This window comes from Phasianus colchicus, chromosome Z, assembly GCF_987193195.1.
Source record: "Phasianus colchicus chromosome Z, bPhaCol1.hap1.1, whole genome shotgun sequence".
Classification (NCBI taxonomy): domain Eukaryota; kingdom Metazoa; phylum Chordata; class Aves; order Galliformes; family Phasianidae; genus Phasianus; species Phasianus colchicus.
Genome location: NC_143476.1, coordinates 80,381,881 through 80,406,059, shown reverse-complemented (window position 1 = coordinate 80,406,059; position 24,179 = coordinate 80,381,881). Strand labels below are relative to the sequence as shown.

The window sequence follows — 24,179 nt, the reverse complement described above, 5'->3', positions numbered from 1 at the left end:
TTAAGGTTTTGCTTGTATGTAGAAATAGAAAGGAAACAGCTGAGGTAACCCAAGCTCATTCTTCTATAGTCCACAAGTCATTTCTATTCATCTCACTCCAATTAAGTGTTACTTGAGTATTATATGGCCTCCAAACCAGTGGATCATCCCTCTGCTAATTAAAGATGATACCGCCTTAAATTAAAGTGAATCTTCGATTAACAGCACTAGCCTTCCCTTAGCACTAGAAACTTTGCAGCTGAAGTATCTACTTGACAACACAAAGCCAGAAGAAATAACTACAACAGTACAGTCCTAATTCTTGGATCCTTCATACATTTCCCAGGATGCAATATACTTGAAGATGTAATCTTCAACATACTTGCAATGTACTTGTAATCTTCAATAAACTTGCAATATCTTGCAAGCAACCTGATCAGACGCTTTTCCTGATTTTGTACTTGTAAAAGAAAACACAGCTACACAAGAATGAAGGCATATATTTTATCAAAACACACAAAGGATGAAAATACTGAACTGCTAGTGGGAGAATATTCAGCACAAAACCGTTAGCTCTAAATCAATCCTCAAGGAGACAAAGCAGTTCAAAAGGTTATTCAAAAGAACAACCTAGAAATATATACTTTTAAATACACTGCATTGTAAGTACCAAGATATGTAAGAGACGTTGTATGACAATACTTCACCTAACTTTTCTCTATTACAGAATTACAAACTGCTTGATATTTTTCAGTACAGTATCAGCGTTCTGATCTGTTGAGATTTTCTATCAGTTCTGTAGTCAACAAGTACATTACCTTTCAGGTTATCTGCTAAAATGAACATTAGTGTTTGTGTTGTATTTAGTCTTAAACAATTTATTTTCTATTACCAATCCAAATAATGACTCGGTGGTTCAAAATTTGTCTGTTCTTTTTCCAACTGAATTGCTCTGATTAAAGACATTATCTCTCTCTACACAGTCTGCTTCAATGAACTGAAAAATCATCAAATATAGATAAGTAAATTTAAAGCAGATTAAAATACTTTTAGAATAACTTTCTCTACACATGGACCACATCCCATGGAAACATTCAGGAGGGCAAATAACAAGAAGTCTTCCTTGACTAGTGAGATTTAATTAGTGTCAACATATATTTCACCAAGCTTAATAGTCTATGCTCATTTAAAAAAAAATGCTTACTCAGGTGGCAAGTTAAAGAGACTGTACAAGTATTTAGTGGCTGTAGTGATCCTGAGCATAATATTTGGAACAACATCCAAACCAACTGAAACCTACCTGAAGAATGCTCGAGTAGCCCAGGCAGATACTTCTCTATCACATGCAGCATTAGAACAGGCCAAAATAAGGCAAGTGGCACAGGCCTGATCCTCCTAGGGTACATTATGCATTTAGAGTGGGAGCTTATATCAAGTTGATAAGAAATGTGAAGTTTTGATATCAATAAATAAGCAGTAAATAGTTCTTGTATCATTTTATCTAGAAGTCAAAGAAATCAGCTCTTTCCAGTAACAGAAATTATGAGGCAGTGAGGCATCGCTTTAGCACATTAAGCATTTGTAATGTATATCTTCTGCAGCTCAGTACGTTTACTGATAGGAAATAATCTCATCTAACTCTTAATTCTGACAAAGATTTGTGAAATTTCTATAGCCAAGTTAAGATTGTTTGAAATAAAAGCTATCTATACAAGCAATAATGGCTGGCATATCTGAAAGGATTTTAAAATATCACTTAGAACATCCTATATCAAAGCACAAATAGATGTACACTACAGATACTAATCAGGAACAGTCAACTTAAAATTGTAATCTTCCATTTAGGAAGCTATCCCTCCCTTCCCATGTTTGTTATAAAACAAGAAGTAGATGAATGCTATGGCTGTACTGGCCTTCAAAATGTAAAATTTTTGTATAGTGGTAGGATTTCAAGTTTTTTTCTTTTTCTTTTCTTTTCTTTTTTTTTTTTTTAAGAAAATTCTCTCTCCTCTGATCTTAATTAACTCCTTTCCTAACCTAAGAAGTGCATTACAGTTCACAAGAATATTGGGAGTGATCTACACCTCTGTCTTTACATATCAGAAAATGGGAAAATATTTCTTATTATACAATCTTGTTTCATGAAGACAACATAGAAAGAAAAAGTAATACTTGAGTCAATAAATTTGATGTTTACTAGAAGTTGGTAGTAATAACAACAACAAAACACATACTGTACAGAAAGCAATTACATAGTATTATCTTCTGTTTTCCAAGTCAAAAATTCTTACCTGATGCAACTTGAAAAATCTTTCAATATCTTCTCCATCACCACCTGTGTTACTAACAAGAAGATGCCGCAGCTGGTCAACAGGTCTGAGTTTATGAAACATAAAGCTCCCCTAAAAATAACCCAGAATAACACAAAGTTAGAATAAAGTTGTAATACCTCTCCACCTCGGCACAATGCTTATTATCTTCGTTGCTCTCCAAGTTTTCCTTCACTACACTATTGGATCGACAGGTAACATGAATAGCGCTTAACGCCCAGTTTCCATTCACATTCTCTAGGAAGTCTAGAAAAGGCAAAAAAAATTACTTCCTGAAGCCAACAGAAATGATTAATGCATTGTACAAGAGAAGAAGGCCCAATAGCTTTGAGTCAGTTTAAAACAGATACTGAGAATTTCAGCAGTATTCCCTTTTCCCAATGTCTCTTCAGAATACAATTCTAAAAACTCATGTAAACTGAACCAACGCAGGTTGGGATCAGTCTTCTAGTTTTATATTAATTATTTGATCTCCTATATTAAGAAAACTGTTACTCACCTGGGCTGAAAGCAGAACAAACTTCTTTGGTGGCAGCATGTGTTGTTGCACAATGATAGGGGAATCCGTTATTGGAATAATGTCTTTATTTAGTGGTGTCACAATCTTCTGAACTTTAAATTCATCAATAGCAGAAAGAGCCCAGGAATGCCCATCAACACGAGTGGTCATCTGAACAACAGAAAAACATAATTCAAATTCTGATAGCAGATTCGGATTTTGTATCTCCATGGAGACATTTTACCATTTACTACACAGGTGAAAAGCTACTCTTGACACAAGAGATCTCAAAGAAAATGAGCACACTATTCTGTAGTCTGATAGAAGATTAACATCAAGCTTCCAGCGACATAGTGCTTTTCTTGTGTGTTAGGGACAGTGTTCTGTATTTAAATGTAGTAGAGTAGTACTTTAATTCAAGTAAGAAAACTACATACTAATGTGAAACAACTGCTGTTCAAGAATATATTGCAGTTTTGCTTGGGAAACCTAATGTCTGCCACTTTCAAAACCCCTGGAAAAACAGAGAACCTATCAGTCCTCGCAGAGAAAGGAGGTGTAACAATGAAGCTTCTCTATAGCTGTTATTAAAACAGAAAATAAGATAAAACCTGACTTTTAAACTTATGTAGCTTCTCCATTCACTCAAATTCTACAACTGGTACTAAGATTATACTATTTTTGACAGATCAAAAGCAGTAGAAGACTATAATCTTGCTTCAATGCTGAAACACATGTAATGTTATCTACGAGTTGGTGCACAAGCAAACTCCCTACAAATCCACATATGTAACAACTAGGGACCAAAAAAGAAAAAAAAAGGAGAGAAAGAATGAAATAATGAATAGATTGCATTTGATGAAAACATGGCATATCTGCCAAAGTAAAGAAACCTGAAGTCTCCTACACCTATATTTTAAATATTCTTTCTTGTCAAACTTTATCCTTTTCATCAAACACTACTTTCAATGGGAGATCACATCCTCCTGTGCTTGTGCATGATACGCTGTCATGATACACATAGGCAAAAATACGACACAAATAAGATATTTTCCAATACAATGGTTTTAAATCTCAGAAGTGAAAGCAATCACTTTTCATACGTAGTTCGCAAGAATGATAGAAGTATGGCTGAACCTGGAATTTCTACTAAGATATCATTTTCTGTTTAATGACAAAAGAATCTACTAAATTTTTCTTTAATACATGTTCTTAATTTAAAGCATTTTAATTTGTAGCTTTATAAGCATTTCCAAACACTTCATGTAAGCTTTTAAGAAAAAAATACATATCTACAGTCCATCAAAATTACATGAAAGTTTACTTTACTACCTGTGTTTCCATCATTGGCTTTTGAAAAGGAAAAGAATCGTGATTGATACACCACAGGATGTCATTATCCTCATTTTCTGAAGCAGCCATCAGCAAGACCCCTACAAACAACAGAGATATTAAGGTTGTGCTAGAAGCAATAAACACGCATTAAATTTATTAATTGTTTATGTGACAAAAATCAATCAGACAATTTGAACAGCAGATATTATCTCTTGATTTTCTGTGTCATAGGATTAGCTGGCCACTATCAATAGCATCATTTACCCTGAAAGGTTCAAAGAGAAATGAACCTCAAGTAGGTAGAAAACACTTCATGAGGTGTTTAAAGAGAACCTAAGTGAAAAAATACCTTAAAATTACTTCAGGGATAAAATCAGTATGCATGATTGAAAGGGTAAACAACACAGAAATGTGTCCTCCCCTTCCTTCCTGATATAAAAGAGTGCAACAGTGACAGTCACAGGAAAAAAAAAACAAAAACCAAAAAACCTTACTACTCTTCTGACTTGTGTGTACTGTTTACCTTTGCAATAAAGAGCTCTGTGAACCTTTGATGGTTTCTCTACATTAGAAGATGCTGAAAATCCAGGAGGCAAACGGACATGTACCAAAGTTAACATAGAGGGACGAGCTGCTGGATGCTTAAATTGTGAGGTACTGAAGTACAGTCGGACACCTAAACCAAAGGATAAGAAAGTCAACTCCAGGCAATCTGATATAACTCTAATTATTATTAGCAGCAAGTTCATCAAGGTTTTTAACTCAAGCTCCGCTACTAGTTCCATGAATTACTTCTGTCACACCATTTTCTGCTGGCTATCTTGGATAAAAACAGTGGATAATAATTTGTGTTACCAGATTATACTTGCATCAAATATCAAAACAACTTGTTAACAAAACTTGATATACTAGAATGAAATGTTCTGTGAAAAGGAAAACATCTATCAATTTTGTTTAACTGTGCAGATGTCACTTATCGGTTAAAAAAAAAGGAGTAACTAGCACTTTCTTCTTACCTGCATGTGTGATTGCAAGTAGTTGACAGTCTATGGATTCAGAATTTTCAATCACTGCTATTTGAACAATAGGCTTAAACACAGAACGATCTATTGTTCTGGAAAACAAAACCAAAAAAGCCTTGTACTCCCTCAATCCAAAGAAACAAGAAAAAAAACATTCTTCAAAAAATACACTGTGAAACTATTGGCCTTACAGGAAATCTCTTTACAGTATACCTACTATATGTATACCTGGCAATGCTTCCAGCAGCAGAAACAATAGCGTTTTGTGAAAGAGAAGTAACTCGTGCCATTCCTTGACCATCTTGACCCAAATCATAAACCTGCAAATTAATAGTACAGTGTAGTGATCTAAAGTTGAATTTACTCTTACGGCTTCATGTATTATGCAGTAACTAGAATGCCATTTTTATCCCACTATCATGTTTCAATGTATTTGTGAGAAAGATCAAAAGGCTGCTTTTCCTCAGACTATTTTAGGTCTTGAGCAAACAGTTTGTTAGAGAAAAATGAAATGCTTTGACACAAATACAGAGTACTTCCAAGTACTGAAGAAAACTTTAAAAAATTACATACACATTTATAACATATCACACAGCTATTAGAGTAAATAACATACTTGCAGGACTCCTTTTTCTGACCGGGTATATAAGATATTTCGAGAGTTGTCAATGGCAATTTGAACTACAGGATCTTGACAGTGGGGAAAGAAAAGGGAGAAGTAACAAATTAACAACTGATTTGGTGAAAACAAGTTTAATAGAATAAATGCTACAGAATAACAAAAAAATAATTAAATGCAAGTTCATAAAAATAAGAGTCCTGGAGGACTCTTACAGGATTTAAAAAGTCAAATGGTTTCACATAACGAATAGAAATCTAGAATAAAATTAAGCAAAAGAAGGATAACCATTTCAAATTTATACTTAACCATTGAGGAAATCTTCAGCATCAGTACCTACCATCTTCTGAGAACGTGAACTGTAGCAACGAAGGAATAAGGAAAGACAATGTGCTCTTTGAATGATTGATTTTCCTACATCGCTGACTAAACCAGCCTGCCTCAGCCTGCAATTTAAAAAAGATGATGTTGAAAGAAAATGTGCCTTGAAACTAAGAAGGTAGTAACATTACAAGTGTGAAAACAAGTAAAAATCTAAATACATGCCATTAATTTCAGTATGTATTACTTAACTAAAAGCACTAAGTGATTACAAAAACAAAAATTTTATGTGAAAGGGGTGTAGATTATCATTATCTCAACTATTTTAAGTTGACCAAAGCTGTATTGCTGTTTTTCACATAAGAACTCAGAGCTGCTGTTCAACTAAACCATGTAACACAACAGTAAAAGAAAAAAGACGGTAGACTTGACATGTTTTAGAACTCTAGGAGTCTTTACCCCATCACCATTAAAAAATAAAAAATAAAGCCCTTAATCACCTGGTAAGCAACTTCATATAAGCAGCCGTCCTTTCCAGCCAGAAAGATACGTCCATTATCAGTGGACGTTATTGAAGAAATGTAAGTGTTGTCAGTAGGAAGTGAATAGAGAGGGTCTGGTAGAAGCTGCATTCCACCAGACAAACTGTCATTGAGTGATCCTGTACCTTAAATAAACAAGAACTCTTTAGCTTTTAGTTTTTAAGTTCTATAAAAAGTATAGATTGTATAAACATCAGACCAGTAATTACAAACATTTCAAAAAGCATGAAAAATTACAGGTAATTTCATAATTACTAAAAAACCATCTGTAATAACTATTATTCAAGATGCACCACAGAATAATGAATCTTGTTGTTAAAATAAAACAAACTCACTGCACATATTTCTAAGAAAGGAAATATCATTATCTCCTCTAAATCCCAACAATTCTCAATCAAATTTCTGCATTTCTCTTTCACTGGAAAAAACTATAGAAAGGGAACAAAGGATTCTTTTTCTCTCATTTTCTCAACACACATACACACACACACACATATATATATTTAATACATACATATAGAAACATATTTAATTAATATATATATATATATTTAATTAATATATATATAGCATTAAAATGGTATCAGCTCCTTTTTTTCTGTGGTTTGAAATAAATGACAACTAGATTAACAAAGTGCATTCATTGCCTTTTTATCTTGATTCATGCCTCTCTCTTCTTCCCCTCACAAAGTTTAATTAACATGAAATGAATATCTGTTTCAAATTCTCTTTTCACATTAAACAAGTGAATAGTACTACTCTATGGTCCTATGTCAGTCTGGGATCCAGAAGGTACTCACCCTATAAAAACGAAATTATTGTACGTTGTCTGTAACATGATTTAAAAATCAGCAAAAGTGTGGTCTTGTTTTTAGATTTAATCTGTTACTGATAACATAACCATTGTGCACTTGTATAACTATTAATGCACAACCAGTTCTTTAATTTACATAGAGAAATATAAAAAAAGAGACAACTACCTGCTTGTATATTTGCACAGCTGAGCCCTAAGATCACAATATCCACAGGGGTTGCCAGAACAAGTAAGTGTCGTACATGAGGCTGAAATATCCCTAAAGAAGGAAAGAAAATCAAATTTTACTTTGCAGTCAAGCTCGCAAGACTCACAATGATTGTATCCACCATATTGATAAGATAGATGCAGCAGATGGTTAGAGGTAACAGTCGTTTCTGAGGGAAATGGGGCTGATTAGTCTGGGGAAGAGGAGGCTGAAGGGAGACCCTATTGCTCTTTTCCAATACCGGAAAGGTGCTTACAGTGAGAGCTGGGTTCCTCTCAAGTTGCACCACGGGAGGCTTAGGTTGGATATCAGGAAAAACTTGTTTAAAGAAAAGGTTGTTAAGTTGAGTCACCATCCCTGGATGTGTTTAAAAACCATTTGGATGTGGTACTCAGGGACAAGATTTAGTGGAGGGTGGTTAGGTAGGGTAGTATAGTTAGGTTGTGGTCTAGAAAAGTCTAGAGCCACAAAGGAGTAACAGTCAGCTGTTCAGCTTCCACTTCATGAAATACAAGAACTTAAAAACAGTTTTTTCTTAAAAACACTTTTTTTCTTAATTAACCAGGATTCTTTTATAAAGCTACTTCAATGTCTATTTAAATGTTATTTCACATTATTAGGTATGAAATGAACTGCAAGCACTAGAAATCAGAATCTCTAGGAAGTTATTGTGGCAATGGATTAACAGCACAAATGTTAATACGACATGAGATTTCTTCCACACTCATCAGTGTGATTGTTAAACTAAACATTAATTTTCACTTGTAATTTATTACATCATGTTTCTAAAAATAAAACAATTTATATTGCATATATACACATCGGTTTTTACAGAAGTACATACAAAAACCATATATAAAAGATTAGTTACTATTTAAGTCTAATTGCTGTCATATACTTCTTACCTCCCTTTGGCTTTACAAGACCCACTGCAAGTATAGTTTCACTAAGGCCATCAAAATAAGTCAGATCTCCACTGTTAACAGAACAGGAAAAAAAAACCCCACACAATTGCATGAGACACGTCAGGTATCACATATTAACTGAGCAAACAATATCAGATACCCATAGTTTAGAATTCTTAATACTTCTTACAACATTTTGAATATATATTGTCATGTTTGGAAGACATCTTCCCCCTTTTGCTTTGGGTGAAAACAGATCCAGCAGAACAGAATGACAAATCTCTCTAAGGCAAAATTTTAAACCTGAAACCAAACTGCACTATTTTATGGTTTTGGTTTTAGTTAATTTACACACAGTCCACTCGGAATTACAGTATCTGTAATGGCAATTAACATCTAGTGAAAGGAACATATATGGCATCTTTTTTGTATCAAAAAATACCTAACAAAAAGAAGTCCCAACCTCCTCCCTAGCAACTTAACACCATAAAGAATTCTATTATCTGGTAAATAGTAAAATAATGTGCTTTATAGTCTATGACACAATGTACATGTAAGGGGAGGAGTGATGTGGAGTGATGTGAGAATAAAACAAAACTCACCAAATTCTATAAAGAAATTCATTTTAATATTCATACACATAGAAAACCCACAAGAAAACAAGAAAAAAAATCTGATAAATCTGGATATCAAAAACTGCCATTTGAAATGGTTATTAAATTATTTCCAATTTTATGCATCCCTCAAATAAGTTATGCAGAAAAGCTTCCATCACACAACCTTAAAAACAATTAAGAGTGTACAGTCAAACTACTATCCTAAGTAACCATCGACCACTGTACTTACCCAATCTACTTAGAAGAGTCAGACAATTAATATACTTTTTCAACTTTTTTACTTTCTTTGGCGTAATCAAAGCCTAGCACATATGAAACAGGACTTATAGGATATCATTTAATGCTGAACTCTAAAAAAAGGCACTTCAAGTAGTTCTTAGTAGTTTAAGTAGTTCTTTCATTTCTAGATGAAAATGACTCTAGATGATTTGTCAACATTATAACTCTTAAAACTCCCTCAACACTTACTACTCAGAAGTTTTAGTAAAAACTAAAAGAAATCAAGGTAACTTCAACAGAACAACACACCTCTGCATTGCAAGTAAGCAATCTCCTTATAATAATCGGTTAGTTAAGTTATAATTATCAACATTATATAATCCAGAACATGTTCTCAACATACCCATCTTCATAGTTCCACATAAAAATGTCACTGTCAATTGTTAGCCAAGCTCTGCTGATTTCTGGAAATACTCCCATCATACAATTGCATTGCATATCTGAAGTACTACTGATGTAAGGACTAAATGTATTCAGACCAGCAAAGGTAATCTCCTTTGGAATATTAAAAAAAAAAACACCTGCTCTAAATGGAGCAGTACACAAACTATGTACCATAAATGCCTGAAGTTCCTCATACAGGAACTAATTCCACCAGCGCCTCTATGCAAATTGACTTTATTACCACTTGGAGCCTTGAAATGAGAATATAAACAATATCAAAGTTCATTAATAGGAGTCTGACAGAAGTATTAGGGAAAAATGATTACTGAAGTGTAGAAGTTCAATACTAGTACTATTACATACAAAACCCAACACATTATTTTTCATCAGGATACGTCCAAATTGCTCCACTAGCTCTGGGGGAAGTGGGACTCTGCGAACCGAGCTGATCTCTGGAAGATTAGGTATAGACAGCAAGCCTGGACCTTGCAAAGGATAATCCATATCTGTCATGCCAGAAACAGTAGGGCTACCTGCAATTAAGAGCAACAAAAATTAGTGTTCCCATAAAGAATTGGATGTTTTCACACAGAGAAAGAAAATTCTTTATTTTCCTTGATTTTTTTTTTCCTAATCTGTGAAAATAAATTTGAAAACAAATTTACAAACTAATTCCTAGAATAATTCATTTGTCCCCCAAGCTATTTTTATGCCATTTTCTCCACAAACCTCTCTTGCCATTTTTTCATATGACCTGGCAACAAATGTCACGTGAACAAGCCAGGAGCACCTTCATTCATCTAGGAAAAATGTATTCTTAGCTCTTAGCATAAAGTTAAACTTCTCAAGCCTCTATATTATCTTATGTAATGCAACTCTCTGATGGCACAAGCAGCTACACTTTGGCTATGCACTCATACTTTTATCTGAAGGCATCCGCTACCCACTGGATGCACATTGATCAGATCACCTATACTTCTACAGTGCCTCCTTACTGCTCACTCGTACAGGCGGGTGGTTGTACATAGTAGCAAATGCTGCTATGACGTTTCAAAAAGGACAAAGCAAGTGTTTGAGAAGAGCTACACCCTAAATCTTAACTAGGAGAGGCTGTTCCGAAAGTAATGCCTTCTATTTTGTTGGCCAAGAACATCATAAGCGGATTTTGGAGCATGGCAGCAGACAATGAACCTTCCTGCCAATATGCCATTACATTTTCTTGCCCTGTGACAGATGGCAGCAAAGGGGGAGTCTGACAAAATGGCATCTGATATGGAAGTGCATGGGAAGCAAAGATGTGTCACCGAATTTCTCCATGCCAAAAAATGGCACCCACTGACATCTCTCATTGCTTGCTGAATGCCTGTGGTGACCAAACAGTGAGCGTGAGCACAGGAAAATACTTCAGCAGCAGTGGTGACAGCAGGTCACCTCTGCTGGAGCAGACAGTGGCATGCAGGTTCATTTTCACAACTGGTGAAAATGCATAGCTGATGATGGCAACTACGTCGACAGTGTTTTGTAGCCAGGAATTTGCCCTACCAAACAGAGTTATTTTGCTCTATGTAACTCTTGCGTTTTCCTTTAATCAAAAAGCAGACATTACTTTCAGGGCAACCTAACTACATGTGACACGTGGCTGCTGTGAAATCGAAGTCATTCAAAGCAGCCTGAGAGAGAAAGTGAGGCTGCCCGTGCTTTCAGGATGCCGCTGGATGCCTGGCAACACCAGGAGCACCGCGCAGTGGAAAATCAAACGCCGAAATCCCTTCCAGCGGGAGACAGGACCGAGGAGCAGTACACGTCCGCCGCCTCTGTTACAGCCCAGGGGCCCGGCCGCGGCAGATCCAGCCCCGTTACCGCCGGGGCCTTAAGGGGCCATGGCGGCCCGGGGCGGGAGGTGGAGCCCGGGCTCACGAGGCTGCCCTGCGAAGGGCGGCGGGAGGGGAAGCGGGAGCGGGGCGGCTGAGGCGACGCACGCGGAGGTTTACGGGGCGCTGCTCACCGGGCGCGGGCACGGCCAGCAGCTCGGACAGGTCCGGGTAGCAGCGATCGTCTTGGATCTGTCGGTCGATGATGCGGCCCGCGATCTCCAGTGCCTCGTGCCCGGCGGGCACCGCGGGGCTGACGGCGGCAGGCATGGCGGCGGCGGGGCAGAGCGGAGGCGGCGGGGAGAGCGGGCGGCCGCGGGGCCGGAGAGCGGCGGCGGGCCGGGGAGCGGCGCCGCCCCCACGCACACAGATAGACGGCGCGAACCGCCGCTCCGCACCCCGCCAAATCCCGGCAGGCCTCGCGCGGCTGACGCAGTTCCGCCTTCCGGCAGCCGAGGCGGAGTGGGGCGGGGCTGCGGCGGAGGGGGTGGGCGCGGCGCGGCAGGTCGCTGCGGGCGGCGCGCGTCGGAGCGCGTCCAGCGTCGAGCGCAGGGTCCTTTCCGTGGGCATGCACGCAGACTCCGAGCTGAAGTGCAGGGACAGGAGCCGCCTTAATGCTGCAGCGGTCGTGTTTATGATGAGGGGGTTTACAAAATCCGGGCTCATCCATTCACGTCGCTGAGACGCAGTGCGCTGGCTCGGCTCAGGGCTCTGCTAAGGGCTGCGTGCCGTCGGGGCACAACATGAAATGTGCAGCTGTTAGTGCTAAAGGGAGGGCTGCGAAGGTGGTTGAAGGGTCCGTAAGGCAGTGTTGGGACGCTGCTCTCAGACGCTGGGTTTGGACGCAGTGGTGCTGCGTGGAGCTGGGAGTTGTGTCAGTGATCCTCGCGAGTCCACCCAGCTCAGGGTACGCTGTGTTGGTGAGCGCGGTGCCTGCACTCTGCGTAACTGACATGCTTCCAACCTTGGAAATGGAGAAGCTGACTTTTGTGGAACGAGCCCATTTTTTATACATCACATCCAGTGTCCTGAGCCATCAAAAGAGGGGTGGCCAGCAGGGACAGGGAGGTGATTGTTCCCCTCTACTCTGCTCTTGTGAGGCCTCATCTGCAGTACTGTGTGCAGGTCTGGAGCCCCCAGTACAAGAAAGACAGGGAGCTGTTGGAGAGAGTGCAGAGGAGAGCCACAAAGATGATCAGGGGACTGGAGCACCTTCCCTACAAAGACAGGCTGAAGGAGCTGGGCTTGTTCAGCCTGGAGAAAAGAAGGCTGCGGGGTGACCTCATTGCAGCCTTTCAGTACCTAAAGGGAGCTTACAAACAGGAGGGGAATCAACTCTTTGAAAAGGTAGATAACAGCAGGACAAGGGGAAATGTTTTAAGTTGAGGGAGGGGAGATTTAGGTTGGATGTCAGGAGGAAGTTCTTTACAGAGAGAGCGGTGAGGTGCTGGAACAGGCTGCCCAGAGAGGTTGTGGATGCCCCATCCCTGGAGGTGTTCAAGGCCAGATTGGATGGGGCCCTGGGCAGCCTGGTCTAGTATTAAATGTGGAGGTTGGTGGCCCTGCATGTGGCAGGGGGGTTGGAGATTCATGATTCTTGAGGTCCCTTCCAACCCTGGCCATTCTATGATTCTGATCACAGCAGCTCCCCGGCTTCCGAACGACTCGGTGGCTGACAGAAGGGCTGGCCCCGCAAAACGACGCGTAAAACACTCCGTCCGCCCTGTGAGGCGGTGCCGGCGGCTGCGCCTTTCTCCGCCCCGCCGCTTCCTGCCGCGGCTGTTGTGGTTCCGGGCCGGCCGCAGCATGGAGCCGCCGGCTGCTGAGGGCGGTGAGTGGCGGGCCGGGCCGGACCGGACTCAGCCTCGTCGCCTCTCGCTGACCGCCGTTATTTTCTCCTCTTCTTTGCAGATGCTGAGATGCAGGCGGGACCCGACCCGGAGCTAGCGGCCACCATGGGCTTCTCGGGCTTCGGTGCGTTGCGAGACGGGAAGCGACTGAGCGGAGCCGGCGGCCTTCGGCTTGGGGGCTCGGCGGGCGGCGGGCGGCGGGGCATGGCGACTCGCAGTGCCCGGACGGCCCGCACCGCCCTCACCGGGCCGAGCCGCGCTGACTGTCCCCTTGTCTGCGTTTCTAGGGAAGAAGGCTCGGACTTTCGATCTCGAAGCCATGTTTGAGCAGACGAGGAGAACTGCTGTGGAGAGGAGCAGGAAGGTGTTGGGTAAGAAACGCGCGAGCAGTTAGTTGTGTTTTATAACGCCTTTTGTTCTCTGTTGGAGTGATGTTTCGGTGGCTCAGACCGGCTGTTTAGGGAGCGAACTGGCGCAGCTGTGCTGCAGGAAGGCAATCTTGAACACGGTGGAGATGGATAAATAGGAAAAACCACTCGCTTACGTATGTTGTCAGAGTGTGCGAGGGATCAGTGACTGCAGGATTCCTGCTGTGAGGCATTACACCCCAACCCAGGAAGAAAGCTGAATCTAAATATAAGACTCTTCATAGGATCGCAGAATCGTTTGAGTTGGAAGAGATCTTTAAATGTCAAACAGTCCAACTCCCCCCCTGCAAAGAATAGGGACACCTACTGTGAGATCAGGGTGCTTGTATCCTGGTCCAGCCTTGTCTTCAGTGTCCCCAGGGATATGGCATCACCACCTCTCTGTGCAGCCTGTTCCAGTGCCTCACTGCCTTTACTTTAAAAAAGCCTTTTTCTTATGTCCAATGTAAACGTACCTTCTTTTAGTTTGAAATCAATTCCCGTGTCCTATCACAACAGACCCTGCTAAAAGAGTCTATTAACTTAGACTATTGTTTTTATTTTGAAAGGGAACTTGATTCAGAGAGCTTTAATTTAGACATGCAGAATAATAGGGAAATGTTTTCTGTGACATACAGTGAGTTACGCAATAGCTCACAATTTTTTCTGTTTTGTACTGTGCTGGGAATAGGTGGCCTGAGAGAAGAAGGCGATGAGAGTTGTATGTTTTCCTTCTCATATCCAAACAACACTATTCCAAATATGGAAGATGCTAACATTCTAGAATTCTTTTTGCCATTCCAGACACGTGCTTTCTGCTTCCACTTAACATGTGCAGAAAATGGAGTGGATTTTTGTTGTTTGGTTTTTGTTTTGGTTTGGTTTCTTTTTCTTTGTGTTATTACATGATTATAGTTGAGCAGCTTATAGCTGAGATAATTTTTTTTTTCTCTCTGAAGTGTTTCAGTTTATGAAGATAGTAGTCTGGAAGTCTTCCATCAGGAAACCACAATTCTGTTGGGAGAATGAGATCAATGTGGTCATTCTTTATTGATTCTACATGGAATCATGCTGTTTCAGCTCTGTGGATGCTTGTGACGTTACAGACTTTAAGACATTGTGAAATTCAAATATACAAGGGACTCCAAGATTTAATTTGAACCCTTTTCTGTACTAACTAAATCAAAATACAGTAATATTTATTTTATGTTGAAAATGCTTTCAGATTCAATTCCTGTTTACATCAAACTATGATCTCTTTTGGGAAACCATTTCCTAGTTAAAAATTAGAAGAGAAATTTAATCAACTAATTCCAGGAAGTGTAATGTTTTTAAGTCAAGACATTTTGAACTGCATCTGGGCATCTTTTCTCCTCTGTTGTCCTTAAGAAGGATTTCTAGAATTTTCCCCATAAAGGAAACATAACATATAATTGATTACAAGTTTAGTCACTTTACTAAAAATGACAAAGCTTTGTATGTAATTCAGCTTTTTTAATTTTTAATTTGATACTGTGAACTTTTTTCAGTTTTCATAAAGTACACTACTGACTTCTAACTATGAAATAAATGTGATGATCTCTTTTGAAAACCTCTCTTCTTATTTAGCTGGGAATTAAGAGAACTAAAATAATGTGTCATCTGAACCTGTATCTTGTAGTTGTTTCTGTTTCTCTTTTGGAGTAAAATGTTTCTTTGCATTGTGAGCAAACAAGAAAATTTTGTTTTATAGAAGTTACTTGAGCATTCTTAGAAATAGATTAGATGCATCTCACTCTTACATTGTGGTAGCTTTATCTGTTTCTGTATCTTAACCCCACCATGCTTTATAAGATTTCTAATTCAACTTTGAAATGGAAGGTTCTGTTTGATTTTGTTTTGCTATTCTACTGGAATTCTTTTTCAATAAGTGAAATGAAAATAAATAAAAAGATAACTAAATATAATTTATGGGAAATAAGTTATTTGCACCTGTGATAACTTCAGATCTAACTCAGTTTCCTGGTATGCACACTTCAAGAGCTCTCTGAAGTAATTCATACTATCTTAATATAAATTGAAAATGTTGAAATATTAGCATTGTTGTACAAGAAGCTTTTCAGCTATTGACAAATATGATCAACTATGCAAGCTAATAAATGGAAGTTTTTTGGATTTTTTTTAGTTTTTCTGAGTGATCTTTATGGTAGCAATGGAAATTTAATTATTTGAAAAATATCAAAGTCTTTTTCAGGTGAAATGCTTTATTTACTGTTATTTTTTCAAATAACTTATATAAGTCTTAAAATGAAGATAATTGTTTCACTGTTCTCAGTATGACTTTAAATTATGTTGTTTGTCATTTCTATGCTCTTCATTCAGAGGCTCGTGAAAGAGAGCAGGAGGTCCAGGTTCGAAAAGAATTTAAAAGTTCATGTGCTGATCCATCAGCTTCAGTCTCAAGTGCAACGGGAACTGGGTCCACATTAAAGCCAAGGTACTTATTTAGTTATGGTTGGAAGTGTCATTTAACAGCTTTCTTATCTGAAAGAATTTGCGTTGTTGTTTTTTGTGGCTTCTTCTTAGGGAAGAGAGGGATGGGGTGCATGAGCATTGCTTAACTTCTGTGGATGTGTCTGTGCTATCTTAAGTATAAAATCTGTTTGCTTTTTTTTTCTCTGCCTTCTTGGACGTCTCAATATTTGTGAATACTGTATATAGTTAATAGTAAATTTTATAGTCTCCTCCCTATCTTGCTTGGCATACTTTAAAAAATGTTATCCGTATTTTTTTTCTTGTTGCTTTTTGTTTGACAAGATATGAGCAAATATAGTTAATGCATATTCTGACTTAATGACTGGCTATTATTCTCAGTTGTATATACAGTATAATTGTTCACGCTTATAACAAAATAGAGTAGATATGGGGACTTAAGTATGCACACTGTATGGAGTAGTGGTAAGGTTGATTCAGAAATTTATGCCAAAACTTCTTAAAGTTTGCTTGTCTTTGACAGATAGCAGCTTGTTCAAATTCTGGCATCTTGTTCAAATTCTTAAATGCTGTGTAATAAAAAATAGCTAAGCATAATGGAGGCCACATCACTCCATTGTGTGACAGAGATTGTTGAGATCACTGTTCTGTAAATATGTAGTTTTTTGAATCTATCGAAGTCTTATAATCCATCAGTACTTTGGTAGACCTGTATGCATCTTGTAGCCGAATTGTATGTGGTAGAATCACAGAATCATAGAATGGCTTGGGTTGGAAGGGACTTTAAAGACCATCATTAGATGGTCCAATCACCATGCTGCAAGAAGAGTTGTACCAGGTATTTGATCAGGCTGCCTGTCCAGCCTGGCCTTGAACAAGTCCAGGGATTAGACATCCACAACTTCTTTGGGCAGCCTGTTTCACTGCTTAACCACACTCTCATAACATCTAATCTAACCTTCCTCCTTGTCCTATTACTGTATGCCTGTGTAAAAACTCGGTCTCCCTCCGATTTGTAAGTTCTTTTTACAGGAAGGCTGCAGTGAGGTTTCCCCAAAGTCTTCTCATACTCAGGCTGAAGAAGCCCAGCTCCCTCAGCCTTTCTTTGTAGGAGAGGTGCTCCAGTCATCTGATCATCTCATGGCCCCCCTCTGGACCTGTTCCGACAGCTCCATGTCTTTCTTGTGCTGGGGTCCCAGATCTGGATACTGTACTGTAGGTGGTGCCTCATGAGTTCAGAGCAGAGTGGGATGATCACCTCCCTCTCTGCTGGCTACCTTCTTTTAATGTAGCCCAGGATACAGTTGGCCTTCCAGGCAGAAAGCACACATTGTTGATTTGAGTCAAGCTTTTCATCCACTAGAACTCCCAAGTCCTTTTCCATGGGCTGCACTCTGAATTCTACTCCCAGTCTGTACATATATCTGGGATTGCCAAGACCCTAGTGCAACACACTACACTTGACCTTGTTGAACCACATTAGGTTAACGTGGGACCATTTTTCAAGCTTGTCCAGGTCCGTTTGGATGGCATCCTTTCCTTCTCCCATATCAATTGCATCACTCAGCTTAGTCATCATCAAAACTGGTGTGTGCTCTCAATCACGCTATCCAAGTCACTGATAAAAATGTTGAAGAGTACATGCTTGTAGCATTGCAGACAACAAATTTCTGTTACAATTTTTTTTTATGTGTATAGGCATGTAGAAAGGTCAAATGAGCTGTGGACTCTCACAGAAATAACGATAACATGACTTAGTACTCAATCTGTATTTAACTTATCCAGGAGGGAAAAGCATTCTGTATTCCCATTTACTTTTGATGTTCTTAAAAGTGTTCCTGATGAAACAATGGAAGTTGGCAGGAGATGGATGTAGTGTGATTATGCACTGTGTGGGTGGCTTCAGTATAAGGAATCAATTAAAGCACCTGATAGGCAAATGCTGTCGAGCTTTTCTCATTTTATTAAGGGGTTTGAGAGAACTCTAGGCACTTAGTGTAAAAGAAGATAATAACTACCTTTCAGTAGTTGAATGTTGCTGCGTAGGCCTGGGTAACTCACTAAAGTCCTGTTGATGTTAAGTTTCCTTTCTGTTCCCTTCCATTACGTTATTTTTCCTGAGGATTAAGAAGGGAGTGCATGGCATGAAAAACTCATGAACTGGAAGCTGAACATGTCGGCTTGCAGAATTTTATTTTCTTGTAAATTATGATAGCCAGTTTAGAACTTAGTTCTGAAAACAATATACTAGTAAAGGAGACACACCTATTGTATCTGAGCCTAAATTCACAGGGAAAATCCTGCAACAAAGGAAATCTGGTTTATAGGACTCATGGTCCTTTTTTTTTTTTTCCCCTTCATGTAGACTTTGGTTACTATAAACTGAACTTACATATAACTTATTCTATTTTTTTGCAAATGGCAACATTGCCCTAAATAGTACCTTTTTTTCACTTAAAATTCCAAATATTTTCAATTATCTTAGTAGCATACTTACTAATTTTACAGTTGTTAACAAAAGATTGGTCACTCCAGAAAGATGTGATTCTATTGATTCTTAAACTAATTTGCTACCAGAATCATTTACAATGGTTATAGTACTTACACATAAATACATAAAGATTTTGGAAGTAGTAATTAGGCTTTATACATTTATATACAACAGATGCTTTCATTTCACAAATTGTAAGACATTAGAGTGAATGATGCAAGGAAAGCAAAGCCATGAGGGGATGTGCCCACATACTTACACAACTCTCAATGTTTTTCATTACTCCCACTCTCTGTGTGCCATCTGTACTCTAACTCAGCTATCTTTTCTCTTATTACAGCATATTTCTCATATTGAGGAAGTAATGAGGGAAAGCAAAAATCAATTTCTTATATGTCTCTAAACTGTGGGAAAGGCGCTGATTCTTTTCAGGATTTAGTAGAGGAAAACTATCCCTGAAAGTTGAAGGAAGTGCCATAATGTCTGCTGTCTTGCTTTGTCATTTCTATCAGTACCACTCCCCATAATGGTCAGAAGAATGACTCTGCCTGATGGGCTTTTGCCATGGCTGCACTGGGATGTTCATATGTTTGACTGCCCTTCTAGTTTCAATGGACTATATCAGTAACTGGAGCTTTAGCACTTGGTTGTTTCTAGCAAGCTTGAAGTGTGGTGAAAACAACACTGGAATTCTGATTATTTCATGTGAAATGTGAAAAACGACTACATAGCCTCTCAAAATTCTGAAGTGTTTGAATTGATTGATTCTGCTTAGCAAATAAGGGAGTTATAGGGGTAGGCAATTAGAAGGGAAGATAGGTATTGTTCTTGAATCTCTGTAGAAATATCCGAAAGTCTGGGACTTCAGGATTGAAAAAAGAGTACATAGTATGGAGTCTTACATATACTCTTTTTACTGGCAGCTACGCTTATGTTTTGTTCCATTAAAAAACTAATTAAATTGTTTTCCTTCTGGGGAAAATGTAAGTGATTTGCTGGTCTGGGAATGTGTACTGACTTTGAGGACAATACTGTTTGACACATTCCCATTGTTATTTTTGGGGATACCGAACTTGAAGACCTTTGAAGGACCCAAATCTGTTTCTGAGATGACAAAGCTTCCTCTTGGTAAAAGCATATTGATTACCCCATTGTTGTAGAGTAAAATAAGCTCATTTTATTAGCGTTAGATTTATTAGATGGTCATATCCCAACCTAGATCTTTAAATATAACTCCTAAGTATGCAGAAAAAAGTTTGTATGTAAGGCTAGTTCTTTTGTTATGATGGCAAACACAGTTGGAAAATTAGACAAGCTTTCAGCTATGCAAACCTATTTTTCACTGTGACACCTGAGCACCTAGTTCATATTGTTTTTATTTTGTTTTGATTACTTCCTGAAGTATAATTCTGCTTGTGTATCTAAGACTCATTTGCTGTATAACCTCTAAGCCACTTGGTGTACAGCTGTTACAGGCAGGGTGTGCTTTTTGTTACAGAGTTCAGAATCTCTCTTTTCTTTTTATGCTTTATTATGTTCTTAAACATGTTTCCTTTTATTATAATTTTTAAATGATAACCCAAACTTAAAAAAAAAAAAAAAAGCCCAAAAACCCCACACCCTAATAACTCCTTAGTTTTTTCTTCTTTTCATTCTTAATCTGGCTTTTAAAGTCTACTCACTTGTAAATTAATGTGCCTGCTCTTAAAATCATAGAATCACAGAAACACAAGGTTGGAAAAGACCCACAGGATCACCCAGTCCAACCATCCACCTGTCACCAATAGTTCTCACTAAACTGTCTCCTTCAACACAAAATACAAATGTTCCTTGAACACCTCCAGGGTCAGTGACTCCACCAGCATCCTGGGCAGTCCATTCCAGTGCCTGACCACTCTTTCAGACAAGCAGTATTTCCTAACGTCCAGCCTGAATCTCGCCTGGCACAGCTTGAAGCCATTCCCTCTAGTCCTATCACCAGTTACACGAGAGAAGAGGCCGATCCCCAGCTCACTACAACCTCCCTTCAGGTAGTTATGGAGAGCAGTAAGATCTGCCCTGAGCCTTGTCTTCTCCAGACTGAACAATCCCAGCTCTTTCAGCCGTTCCTCATAATGCCTGTGCTCCAGACCCTCACAAGCTTTGTTGCCCTACTTTGAACCCGCTCCAGGGCCTCAGTGTCTTTCTTGCAGCGAGGGGCCCAAAACTGGACACAGTACTCGAGGTGCGGCCTCACCAGAGCTGAGTACAGGGGGACAGTCCCTTCCCTGTTCCTGCTGGCAACACCGTTCCTGATGCAAGCCAAGATGCTGTTGGCCTTCTTGGTTGTTGTGGCCAAAGTGCAGGATCTGGCATTTGGCCTTGTTGAACCTTATGCCGCTGGCTTCTGCCCAGCTATCCAGCCTGTCCAGATCCCTCTGTATGGGCCTCGCTACCCCCAGGCAGATCAATGCTTTCAGCCAACTTGGTTGGCTGCAAACTTATTGAGGGTGCTCTCAATGCCCTCATCCAGATCATCAGTAAAGACATTGAAGAGGACAGGCCCCAGCACCGACCCCTGGGGAACTCCACTCATGACAGGTCACCAGCTGGATTTAGCTCCATTCACTACCACTCTGGTGGCCTGGCCTTCCAGCCAGGAAGCCTATTTACCCAGCCAAGAGTGTACTTGTCCAAGCCACCAGCTTGGGCTGCCAGCTTCTGCAGGAGGATACTGTGGGAGACAGTGTCAAAGGCCTTGCTGAAGTCTAGGTAGACTACTTCAACAGCCTTTTCCTTGTCTACCAGATGGGTCACTAGATCATAGAAGGAGATGAGGTTGGTCAAGCAGGACGTGCCCTTCATGAACCCATGCTGGCTAGGCCTTATCCCCCAGTTGTCCTGCACATGCTGCATGATCTCCTTCAAGACAGTCTGCTCTTACAACCTTCCTTGGCACCCAGGTCAGGCTAACAGGCCTGTAGTTCCCTGGATCCTCCTTACAAGCCATGTAGATTGGAGTCATGCTGGCAAACCTCCAGTCTTCTGGGACCTCACCAGTCAACAGAGAGCGCTGATAGATAATGGCTAGATAGATAATGGTTAGATAAGCAGTTCAGCTATCACCTCCACCAGTTCCCTAAGCACTCTCTGGGTGAATCTCATCCAGCCCCATGGACTTGTGGCAGTCCAGCTGGAGTAGTAGGTTTCTGACTGTGTCCTCCTGAATCGTGGGGGTTTAGTCTGCTCCCCAGCTGAGACTTCCAGGTCAGAGACTGGAGTACCCTGAGGATAACTAGTCTGAGTTATAATGTAAGCTTCCAAAGCAGTTCTAGCACCTCCAGTTTACGTTACTGAATCAGACAGCAACAGCTGGCTTGCTAAACACAGTAATGATATACTGTGGCCTAGGCAGAGAGCAAAATTCTGCTGATGACTTTTAATATTGTGCCTGTTAGGATACCTTCTAACTGATAACTACCAGTAGGGGGAGCCCGTTTATTTTGAATAACCTCCATGAATGTGAATTAAATAGTTCTGCTTTCTTTCTAGAAATTTTCCAGTGCCAGAAAATTGTGTTTGCACTCTGGTTACTGTTTTGAGTAAACAGAGATGCAGTGTGTTTAGGTATGCTGCAGCTTCTAGCAGTGTCCTGAAAATGCTGTGTGTCAGTGTGTTTTACTGTCTTCTAAGTGATGTTTAAACCCATACTAATGATGTGGCACTGTTACTTTTACATCTGACTTTATTCTGTTCTGTCCCCTTTTCTTTTTTTTTGAACTATATGGTGCTGCATTGCTCCCTTCTTTTAAAGATGTGCTTATACTTTCAAGATAATGGTGAGCCAACATTCCATTAATAAGAATGAATTTACATTTTTCTGCTAATTTCAACGTTTGCAAATTTATGTCACTGCTGAATATCAGAAATTCCAAAGGAATTGCCAATTTCTTAAAATAGTAATTGTCTAATTTTTTTACATACAGAGACATAACTTGCAGTGAAAGTGAAGACAGTTCAGATGAAGAGTTAACTGGTCCTTCCACAGTACTCCAAGCTTCTGTTCAAAGTTCTGCTGGGGATGATGATGATGAAGAATTCATTGGGCCACCACTTCCACCAGGGTTCAAGGACAGTGATGATGATGATACAGAAGATGAAGATAATGTAAGTAATTTGTCCTCTTTAATGTTTTAATGCTCTGAGTAAATTCTAACTTTTAAATATGCTCTTTCCGTTGTGGTTGGATTTGCATATGAAGTATGACTGTGATTTGAAATGCAGATTTTTTGTAGTGATAACAAATGCAAACAATTGTTTTCATTTGAAAATACACATTTTTAAAATATATATACATGAATATTACCAGAAGTTCATCATTAATTAATATATTTTATTTATTTCATGTCTTTTTTCCACTCTGTAGAATACATAAATAAGTATTTTGTGTAAATATTTTAGGTACCTTCTTTCTAGTATGTTCAAAGTTTTTTCAGGAAAGGGTATGTAAAAGTAGGCTTAAATTTAAGGAGAATAATTATGCCAAAATTATTGGAGAAAATATGCAACTGTAGTTGAGGAGTGGTTTTTTTTGTATTTAGATTAAATAAATGCCAGTCTCTTTTGTTAAAGTGAACATAGTTCTTTTCCATGTCTACTGAAAGCAAGGAGTAAACACCAAACAGCTGAACTTGGGTATCACAGATGCTCCGCTGATACACGTCTCTATGTTTAGTTCTTCTTTCTCCAAATCTTCCTGGTATCATGGTTTAGCCAGGCAGGCAACAGAGCATCACACAATCAATCACTCACTCCCCCCTCTCCCAATGGGACAATGAAGAGAATCAGGGAGAAAAATGTAGAATATATAGGTTGAAATAAAAAAAAAAAAAAAAAAAAAGCTATTTACTAGGACAGAAAAAGAAGAGAGAAATAATAATAATGATAATTACATATACTATGTATATATATATATATATATATATATATAATGTAATGGTTATACATATGTACAAGTAATAGTGCAATTGCTTACCACTTGCCAACTGATGTCCAGCCAGTCCCTGAGCAGCAGTAGCCCTCATGATCAACTCCCCTCAATTTTATTGTTTTTCACATAATGAAACTGAAATGCCCTTGTCACTGTACCTGCTCAGCAGCAACTAAAACGTTAGTGTATCAGTATTGTTTTTCTCCTAAAGTCAAAGCTTGGCCTCATACCAGACACTGCAAAGAACATCAACTGTCCCAGATGA

The 24,179-nt window shown here is 39.3% G+C and overlaps 2 protein-coding genes across 3 annotated transcripts in view; one reads left to right on the top strand and one right to left on the bottom strand.

The window, feature by feature from the left end:
- The window catches only part of NUP155 (nucleoporin 155), a 31,496-nt gene extending 19,371 nt beyond the window's left edge, over nucleotides 1–12,125 (bottom strand). The window contains exons 1-15 of one of the 2 annotated variants that reach the window (XM_031594525.2): nucleotides 11,860–12,125; nucleotides 10,250–10,387; nucleotides 9,814–9,910; nucleotides 8,575–8,645; nucleotides 7,628–7,720; nucleotides 6,606–6,772; nucleotides 6,125–6,230; nucleotides 5,782–5,855; nucleotides 5,394–5,485; nucleotides 5,160–5,257; nucleotides 4,667–4,819; nucleotides 4,141–4,241; nucleotides 2,809–2,979; nucleotides 2,271–2,381; nucleotides 1,280–1,374 (exon numbers count right to left, since the gene is read on the bottom strand). In XM_031594525.2, the coding sequence (XP_031450385.2) occupies nucleotides 1,280–1,374; nucleotides 2,271–2,381; nucleotides 2,809–2,979; nucleotides 4,141–4,241; nucleotides 4,667–4,819; nucleotides 5,160–5,257; nucleotides 5,394–5,485; nucleotides 5,782–5,855; nucleotides 6,125–6,230; nucleotides 6,606–6,772; nucleotides 7,628–7,720; nucleotides 8,575–8,645; nucleotides 9,814–9,910; nucleotides 10,250–10,387; nucleotides 11,860–11,995 (1,703 nt within the window). In that variant the 5' untranslated portion in view covers nucleotides 11,996–12,125. The remainder of the gene's footprint in view (nucleotides 1–1,279; nucleotides 1,375–2,270; nucleotides 2,382–2,808; nucleotides 2,980–4,140; nucleotides 4,242–4,666; nucleotides 4,820–5,159; nucleotides 5,258–5,393; nucleotides 5,486–5,781; nucleotides 5,856–6,124; nucleotides 6,231–6,605; nucleotides 6,773–7,627; nucleotides 7,721–8,574; nucleotides 8,646–9,813; nucleotides 9,911–10,249; nucleotides 10,388–11,859) is intronic. The other variant, XM_031594526.2, reaches the window with a different exon arrangement.
- Nucleotides 12,126–13,393: 1,268 nt separating this feature from the next.
- Nucleotides 13,394–24,179, top strand: part of WDR70 (WD repeat domain 70) — a 138,865-nt gene continuing 128,079 nt past the window's right edge. The window contains exons 1-5 of the mRNA XM_031594528.2: nucleotides 13,394–13,556; nucleotides 13,637–13,699; nucleotides 13,863–13,946; nucleotides 16,344–16,458; nucleotides 22,911–23,091. Coding sequence (XP_031450388.2) covers nucleotides 13,532–13,556; nucleotides 13,637–13,699; nucleotides 13,863–13,946; nucleotides 16,344–16,458; nucleotides 22,911–23,091 — 468 coding nt within the window. The 5' untranslated portion in view covers nucleotides 13,394–13,531. The remainder of the gene's footprint in view (nucleotides 13,557–13,636; nucleotides 13,700–13,862; nucleotides 13,947–16,343; nucleotides 16,459–22,910; nucleotides 23,092–24,179) is intronic.